The sequence below is a fragment of the Zea mays genome, chromosome 1 (genome assembly GCF_902167145.1).
Source record: "Zea mays cultivar B73 chromosome 1, Zm-B73-REFERENCE-NAM-5.0, whole genome shotgun sequence".
NCBI lineage: Eukaryota > Viridiplantae > Streptophyta > Magnoliopsida > Poales > Poaceae > Zea > Zea mays.
In genome coordinates, this window is record NC_050096.1 from 263031862 (window position 1) to 263040551 (window position 8690).

The following is an 8690-nucleotide window of genomic DNA, read 5'->3' on the forward strand; positions in this document are numbered from 1 at the left end:
CTGTCAAAAAATAAAAAAATGTTTAAGTGAAGCTAGGAAACAATTGGCCTCAAATCCTTAACTAGTATAATGCTCGTACGTTACACCAGCACATAAACACATTTTTTACTCATAAAATAAAATAAAAATAAATTTAATTTGTTCACATATCATATATTAGACTGATAAAAAATACTACATATTATCTTAGTTAGGCCGAAAAATGTATGAGTTGAAAGAGAACCCAACCTCTTTTTTATAGATTGCTCGTGTTTCTTGAGTTAGCAATGTGGTATTACGTGGGCCGCTACGCTGTATGTGGATTCTTGTTATGTTAGGTTTGATTGGTTTTTCAGGTCCCATCTATAATGTAACAGCCCATTATTATCGAGAAGTGAGGACGCTCTTTACACGTGGCACACAATGCATGAAACTGATGATGTTTTAAGTAGTAGAGATATAAGTACAGTTTTAATCGCCAACACCGGTTCTCCCAGCACCCGGATAGATGTGGTTAGTTGCTCTACTGTTTATGATAACTTTCTGCCGTTTAGGATGTCTGTGGGTACCAGTTCATAAATAGGCGTGCGTGCCGTGGACCTTGGTGTTGCTACTTGCTACCAATGGTCATGGCGAAGCAGCACCATGACAAGGGGTTGCCGAAGCAAGCTCGCAATGAGCCCGCGCCGTTCCGGCTCGAGCAGTGTTGCCGCTGCGACGATGCCCACCGTCAGGCCGACGACGAGTCCATGGATGCTGCTGGGTCTGCTGGCCCGCTGCACCTGACTCTCGGCCCGCTCGGCTCGGCCGCCGGCCCCCGTTGCTCGTGCGGTGTCGCGCCGGCGCCGGCGCCGGCGGCGCCCGCAACGGTGGCCGTCCTCCGCGGGTCCCGGTACATGAGGCCGGCGCAGGAGCTGCTGGGCGAGGCTGTGCGCGTGGCCGACCTGGCGGCTGCCGACGACGAAGACGAGGACCAGGCGGCGGAGCGGCTCGAGGGCGGCGGTCACCGGGCGGCGCGTCGGGCGGCCGGGAACGACGGCGACGGCGTCCAGGCCAAGCTCCTCTACCTGCTCAGCGAGGTCCGTGCGGACGCTGCCTTGCATCGTTTGCATTGCATACATTGCGACGTTTGTGTTTACTGAATGCTGATTGGTGTTCGCTTGTTGCGTCGCAGCTGGAGAGCAGGCGGGAGCGCTACTTCGGCGAGCTGGAGCGCGTGGTGTCGTCGTTCGAGCCGGCGCTGGGCGGCGGCGCGGCGGCGGCGTACACAACCCTGATGGCGCGGGCCATGGGCCGCCACTTCGGCAACCTGCGCCGCGCCATACTGCGCAGGCTCAGGCTCCAAGCCGCCGCTGCGGCGAGGAGGTCTCTGCGGCGCGGCGGCGAGGACCAGGACGACGACGACGACGACGACGGCGACGGCGACGGCGAGGTGACCGAGGAGCTGGTGGACAGGTTGGCTCGGCGGACGAAGCTGGCCGCGGCGGCGCGGGCGGAGCAAGCGTGGCGGCCGCTGCGTGGTCTGCCGGATGGCTCCGTGGCCGTGCTCCGGGCGTGGCTCTTCGACCATTTCCTCCACCCGTAAGTGCACTGTGCACGAAACCAAACCCCGTCGTCACCTGTGCTCGCACTGCGGCATAATAATCCACGGCGCATCGTCCTGTGACGCAACAGGTACCCCAACGACGGCGAGAAGCTGAGGCTGGCGGTGACCACCGGCTTGAGCAGGCGCCAGGTCCGTAAGTGCCCTTGCACGACACGACGCGAGCACGCACTCCATAGATGAGTTGATCTGCATTTGGCGTCGGGATTAGCTGCATAACTAACCGGCTGCACGCTTGGGTGGTTATGATTGATGAGCAGATATCCAACTGGTTCATCAACGCGCGCGTGCGGCTGTGGAAGCCCATGATCGAGGAGATGTACAAGGACGAGTTCTCCGACGGTTCCGCCGTCTCCAGCTACGACGACGCCAGCGCCAGCGGCGCCTCCTCATCCTCCTGAGTCTTGACCACCTCGCCCTCGAGAGCGTTTATCTAGCTAATTCATCACTCGGTTGATTGGTCCTGTTGCTTTGGGATTATATTAATTTATTTATATCCATGCTTAATCATGTGCCTCTCTTGTATTTTTTTTAGAAAAGGACATACTCCTTCAAAATCTAGCGACTTTTCGAATTCATGTGCAATGCTATAAGCCCATAACTAAGCGTTCGTTTTTGTGTTCTCAACTGAGGCATTCTATATCACGATGTTCATGTTCGCCATGTGACGTCGCATAAAAAAATGAATAAGAGGAAACATAGCATAATCTATGTTGGAGCCCTTTTATCGCCATTTTTGAATAGTAGCCTATTTAACATCCAAATATGTTAAGACAATCACTCTATCCCATAAAATAAGATGTGCATGTTTTTTTTAAAAAGTCAATATTTTTAAACTTTGATCAACAATTCAGAAAAACATATATTTATAGTGTATGATTATTATATATTTGAATTTGTATTCAAAAAAACTATAATATGATACACAATTTGTATTTTTTTGGTGTCTTTAAAAGAAATTAATGGTCAATGTTTCGCTCTAAAGATTTTATCAAAAAATATACACTTTATTTTATAAGATGTAGGGAGTATTGTGTAGGAACGAGGAATTGTAATTGAATAGATCTATTTTTAAGATATAGTAGAATTTAGTTTAAATATGGTTGTATCTGGCTAAGACTCTCGGAGTCAGTTCCTATATACTTAAGCTATTATGCTATTGTTAAGCCTAAGTAATATATGATTAGCAGATATTTATTACAGCATCACACAGACAAATCATAGACTATTAGACTATTTAGGCTTAATGTGTTCGTCTTGCCTTTTATAGTTCTCATCTGTATAATGAACTAGTTGTGTGCCCATGCGTTGCAACGGGAACATATAATACCATTGATAGCTTATGTATGTTGGGATGAGCATCGACATATATCTGACCGGATCTTCTTCTTCCTTGGGGATCTAGAGGAAAGCCTGTTCAGAAGCCAAACATGTTAAGACCTGATCATGTGCTGCCCTTGTGTCTCTGATCATCATCAGCACACTGTTCGACGCTTGTATGAGTCTTGTTAATTTGCATGTCTCGTGCATAGTCTCTCAACCATCAATTCATTATGATATACAGAATTCATGTGAGTTGTGACAAACATTATCAAATTCATATAAATTATTTTAAAGAATCAATATAGAGTTTTATATGATAGAGAAATACATGTGGATTAAAAAATGTTAAACAAAAGATCTAAAATATAACAGTTCGATCAAGTTGCATAAGATGTACAATTTTCTAATTGCTTCTGCATTTGGAAGTCCACATTTCTATGTTATCTTTGCTATTTCTGACTTAATAGAATCCAAATAGTATTGAACACTAAGAAAACTACAAAATGAGATGGAGTTGTGTTGACTGAAAAACATATGTATGTAGCATTTGGAATAAAAAAAATACACTTTAAGTATTCAAGTACCAGATAATGTCAGACAAGGGATTAATTCCACAGAGCAAAGTACAAAATCCATGACAAGATATTTCATAATAGATTTAAAAAAGGAAGGCTTTTGCTTAAAATATGAGGCCTTAATCTCAAAATGTGTATATGTGATATTGAACGGGTCACCACCAATGCCTACACAAGTTGACTGCCCTAAACCTACAGCTGTTGTTTGAAACACTCGTCAATAGAAATCAGACATGCATTAACCAAACATACTCAGGTGCTCGTGCGTTGCCACCACTCACAAATTATTAATCTTTATTTTTGCATAATTTTAGATTTTTACCGTTTAAATGTGGGAGAGGAGAGAGAGGTGAATGGAATAGTAGAGATAAGATTTATAAGAAATAGGGATCTGCAGTAGGGCGGCAAGGAGATCTGGGGAGGAGCGGGCGGGATCAAGGAGGTGGCGCTCGTGCCCCTCCGGTCTCGCTTTGGGCTGGTTCGGGGGCGGCTGCAGGGTTCCACGGGTCGTGCTAGGTGGGCGTGCGACATGCGTCGGGCGGGCGGGATTGCGGCGTGCGGGCGGTAGGGCGGGCGGGAGGGGCGGTTCGTCATGGTCGCGACGGGATTTGCGGGCTTGCAGTGTGCGGGCGGGAGGACGGTTCGCCTTGGTCGCGGCGGGGTTTGCAGGTTTGCGGCGTGCGGGTGGGCGGGCGTAGGGAGGCGGGGGCATTCTACAGTAAATTCTTAATAGTTAGTAGATATTACTGTTTCTATATGTCTATATCAATCATAGCTGAATGCCCGTGCGTTGCAACGGGAATATATAATACCAGTATACTACGATAACTTATATACAAAATATGTGTTATACCGTTATGAGAAAATGTTTCATAATCAATTTGTGATTCTGACCATACATAAATTTTGTTATTTATAATCTATCTGTTTCACCACTACATTGCAACCATCAGTATCATGCAGACTTCGATATATGTCACGATTTGTATGGTCTCATTATTGGAGAGCACGTTTCACACATACCGGAAGAAATTCCCTCGTACATCGTTAGTCATCGGACACGTACCACCATACGCTTTTGCTTAAACAAAAAGGTAAGTGTGTGTGTTTGCAAGACTAATGGTCAAACATCGTATAACCATAAAGTTAGAATACTATATTAATATATTAAATAAATTAATCCAATAGAGATAGATTAACCCAATTAACATAGGATAAATAAATATCTAATTATAAAAGTATGAAACATGGTATAATCAATGTTGTTACTGCGTAGTAAATATTCATACGAGACTAACATAACTGGAACGGTTCAATTTGGAATTAAAATAGGGAAGTTACGAATTTCCAAAGTTTCTATGTATTTGATATAGGATTAATTAGGAAATCAATTTTATTGTTGTTTTCATGACAAAATAGAGGTATTATGTGATAAAAAATAATATTATAGAATTATAGAAATTGGAATGAACTCATTTGAATTTAATATGAAATTTCCATGAATTAAATGTGTTTCTGCAATTATTTTTAAACTAAAAATCAATTTCTAAACTCCTTTTCCCTATTTTCTTTATTTCCTGGACTGCGTCCCAAATTCCAGAAAGATCAGGGGCCAAGCTATAAATGTTTTTCTAGACTCAGTGAGCATACAGAGTGGCCGTCGGGTTAAACACAAAAGACGTCTTAGTTGAAGTTGTATCTCAATAGATCCAAGGTTCGATCCTTGAGTAGCTACAATTTAATTTTTTTTTCTGCACGCGGAATGAGGCAGGGCAGAACGGCAGAACGCGGGAGGGCAGAACGACAGACTACTCTTACCTTCTTAATAAGTGAAGCAATAATGAATTAGTTTAACACTTCTAAACATACCAAAGCTAAGGGAGGTGACGTCAGCTCTTCTGTCGCACTCGCACACGAACGATACGATGATGAATCGCATGGTAGCCATCCAAGCCACAGAATGTAAAGTGAAGCAATAAACCGTCTGCCCATCATGTTAAAAATAAAGTTCTTTGGTTGCAAAAGGAGACCGTCGAGTAGAATGCGGCAGAAACACAGGTGCAGGCACTGTTCAGAAACACCTTCTGTATGCGAGCATGTCCGACAAACAGAAAGACATTTCAGGTAACATAAGAGCGTATCACTTTCCCCTTATAAGTACGACAAACACGTGAAACAAACAGGTGACTCGCCCAACCCTACTCGAGTGGCTCGACACTTTGTCCAGTAGAATGATTCTTGATCATTGCCTCTTCTGCCTCCCTGAAAAAAATCAGCAATTAAAAAACCCTTGAAAATCGACTGCGTTCTGCTCAATATGTCCAGTTTACAATCTTGTGCAAAAGAATGTCCACATAGATCATAGGTTCACACTTTACACCAACAATATATCATGACAAAGCGAACAAGAACTACGATTTTTGAAACATGTTTCATTTGATTACACAAGCTTGGTGTTGAAATGTAAATGTCGAATGCCATTTCAAGCAACCTTTCAAGAGTAGTGAATATCACATATGAAAAGCGGTAGGAAGAATTGTACCTGTAAGCATTCTGTATGTCCAAATTTGAAGGATCCAGTTTCAACCCCTCCATGAATGCATCCCGTGCTTCTTTGTACTCCTAAGAACAAAAAAAAAATGGAGGATATGATCAACAAGGGGAGCAGTGTCCAAAGCAGAACTAGACTAGGAATTGCATCATCTGACCTTAAGCGACATGAGGGCAGCTCCTTTACGGTAGTAAGCCTTTGGCCAGTCAGGCTGCAGGCCTATGCAAGCATTAGCATCAACCAGAGCATCCCTGGCTGCGCCAATTTTCAGATGGCAGAAGCTCCGATTTGAATACAGTGTGGCATCGGCAGGGTCCAACATGATTGCCTGATTAAATCAAATCGTGAGAGAACACCCAAAAATCAAACTGGCCATATCGATTTTGTTAATACTTATCACAGTATGATCCTTTTTGAGTAAAATCTGAATGATCATCCTTTATGTAAGTGTTGGATTAGTGTATACAGTTATCTCTTGTAATGGGCTAAGGCCCAGCCCATATACTCTTAATATAGAGTAAAATACAATAACGGTACTTGAACTTGATACGGTGTGTCACTTGGGTCACCAAACTCAGAATACCAGAAAAACGGGTCCTCTAGCTTAGTTGTCCCATGCAAAACATGACTCAAACCGGATGCCGACATGGCGTGCCACGTTAGATGACACTAATCAAAGTTCAGGGACCCAACTGACGCAATATGCCAAGTTCGGAGAGCCAAGTGACACAACATGTCAAGTCCAGGGACACAAGTGACTCCAACGTGGCATGCCACGTCAACATCCAGTTTAAGGAAACCTAGTTTTGAACAGTTTTGTATGGGCCGACTAAGTTAGAGAACTTGTTTTGCTGGTTTTCTGGGTTCGGTGACCCACGTGACATAATGTGCCAAGTTCAAGAACCGCTAGTGCATTTTACTCTTTAATATGTATATACATGTCTACCCTGATTAAGGTTTAGAGTTTCTACTTCTATCAAGCCTCACTCCTCTTCTCTCTCACCCTCTCTCCTAGCAGCAACAGCCGCTGGTCACCTTCCCCATGATGAGGGGTGGCCGCCGACGTGTCCCCTGCGCAGCCCCCATCGTGCCCCCTATTGCTGCTCCCTCCCCCAACGGCCACGACCGACTTGCTGCGGGACCACCCGGGCTTCCAGCTGCTCGAGTGCAAGGAGGTCAAGCTCCTAGGCGCTCGCACGTGCCCGCTTACCCCCGACGTGCTTCTCTGCCGCGGCTGGCTCTAGTTCCACGTCACACTCCCACGTCGAGTTCAACAACTAATAGGCGCATGCGTGCAAGCGCAACTCTGCAGTCCCGCACTCCGACTCACAGCGGTTTGTCTCCATTGGCGGATCTAGAGGGTGGATAGGGTGCACCCTCCGATTTGGTCCTGCTAAATTATATCGATGATTTTGATTTATTTGCTTCTTTTGATTCTCATACGTTGTTGTAGAACTTAAAATGCAAACTCATTTATTTATTGATTTTTATAAGATTGCACTACCCTAACTTTAAATCCTAGATTCACCACTGTTTGTCTCCACCTGGACCGACACCTTTGCCTTCGGTCCGATCGCCTGCGTCCACAGCCACGCCTACATGCTCGCCTCCCACCGTCTCAATCTTCCCCGCGCCTGGCCCGACCTCCCCCCACGTCGGCGCACGTGCTCGATACCGCGCCCACGTCTACGCCCCGTTCCTCTGCTCTACGCAATGGCACACCTTCCTACCCTCGTGCTAGCCTTGCACTGACCGGCTCCTCCGCGGCTGGCGTCCCCTCCACAAATACCGGTGAGCGCGGCTTCCCCTTACCCAGCAACGCGCGTGACGTCCCCTCCCCCAGTGCCGACAAGCGTTAGCCAGGGTCGTGCCCACACCACCACCATCAACTAGGTGGTTATTCACTTCAATTTATTTATTATTCACCTATTTGTGTGATTTCTGCACTATAATATGTAACTGAAAAATGCTTAGAAAAATACAGTATAAAATGGTATACCTCAGTGTACAATTTTAAAGCACAGACATAGTCCTTTTCTTTAACTGCTTGTCCACCATGTAATTTCAGCTGACCCTTCCTATCTTCATCACTTAACTTATTCTGTATCATAAAGAAAACATGAGCAGCAAATTAACAAACCCATGAAACCATCCTATCAACTCAGCATATGTCACTCTATTGCCCAAGTCGGTTGATGCTTTGGAAGTTAAAGATTATCGCACCATATGCCTAATCCACAGCTTCGCGAAGATAAATCAAAGCGCGTTTGTAAAAGGAAGGGGTATACATGGTAATTTCATGTTAGGGCGACAAACTGCCAAAGTGCTTCATATTCAGAAGCCAGAGTGCTCCTCATGCTTGATATTAGTAAGGGTTTTGACTCCGTCTCTTGGCCTTTTTTATGGAACTGTTGAGGCAACTAGGCTTTGGTCCCATTTGGTGCAACAGCTTGTCCAAGTTATTGTGTTCTTTCTCCACCCGTGTTCTTGTCAATGGGGAACTAGGGGACTTAATCTACCACCTATGTGGGCCTTAGGCAGGGGGATCCTCTATCCCCTATGCGTTTTATCTTGGTTATGGATGTCTTGAACTCCTTGGTTTTGAAGGCTGAGCTTGGTCTGCTGCAGCCTTTATTGAGTGGGGGCAGAGGCTCTCATT

General features: G+C 45.2%; 1 protein-coding gene across 2 annotated transcripts; it reads left to right on the forward strand.

Moving 5' to 3' along the window:
- The first annotated feature begins 480 nt into the window (after nucleotides 1-480).
- LOC542080 (knotted interacting protein 1) lies at nucleotides 481-2182 on the forward strand. Of its 2 annotated transcripts, none has more exons than NM_001111714.2 (4): nucleotides 481-1058; nucleotides 1154-1560; nucleotides 1654-1714; nucleotides 1843-2182. In NM_001111714.2, the coding sequence occupies exons 1-4, from the start codon at nucleotides 603-605 to the stop codon at nucleotides 1981-1983; spliced, it is 1065 nt and encodes a 354-aa protein (NP_001105184.2). In that variant the 5' UTR covers nucleotides 481-602; the 3' UTR covers nucleotides 1984-2182. The 2 variants fall into 2 exon arrangements, with proteins under 2 accessions (NP_001105184.2, XP_035816863.1); XM_035960970.1 differs by having other exon boundaries at nucleotides 489-1058; nucleotides 1654-1718; nucleotides 1843-2158.
- Nucleotides 2183-8690: the final 6508 nt, after the last annotated feature.

What these genes read in the sequence shown, in the direction of transcription:
- LOC542080 (XM_035960970.1), top strand. Translation starts at nt 603, where the DNA reads ATGGTCATGGCGAAGCAGCACCATGACAAGGGGTTGCCGAAGCAAGCT. An exon ending in TTCGACCATTTCCTCCACCC is followed by an intron (nt 1,561 to 1,653) that starts GTAAGTGCACTG and finishes GTGACGCAACAG; the next exon opens with GTACCCCAACGACGGCGAGA. An exon ending in CTTGAGCAGGCGCCAGGTCC is followed by an intron (nt 1,719 to 1,842) that starts GTAAGTGCCCTT and finishes ATTGATGAGCAG; the next exon opens with ATATCCAACTGGTTCATCAA.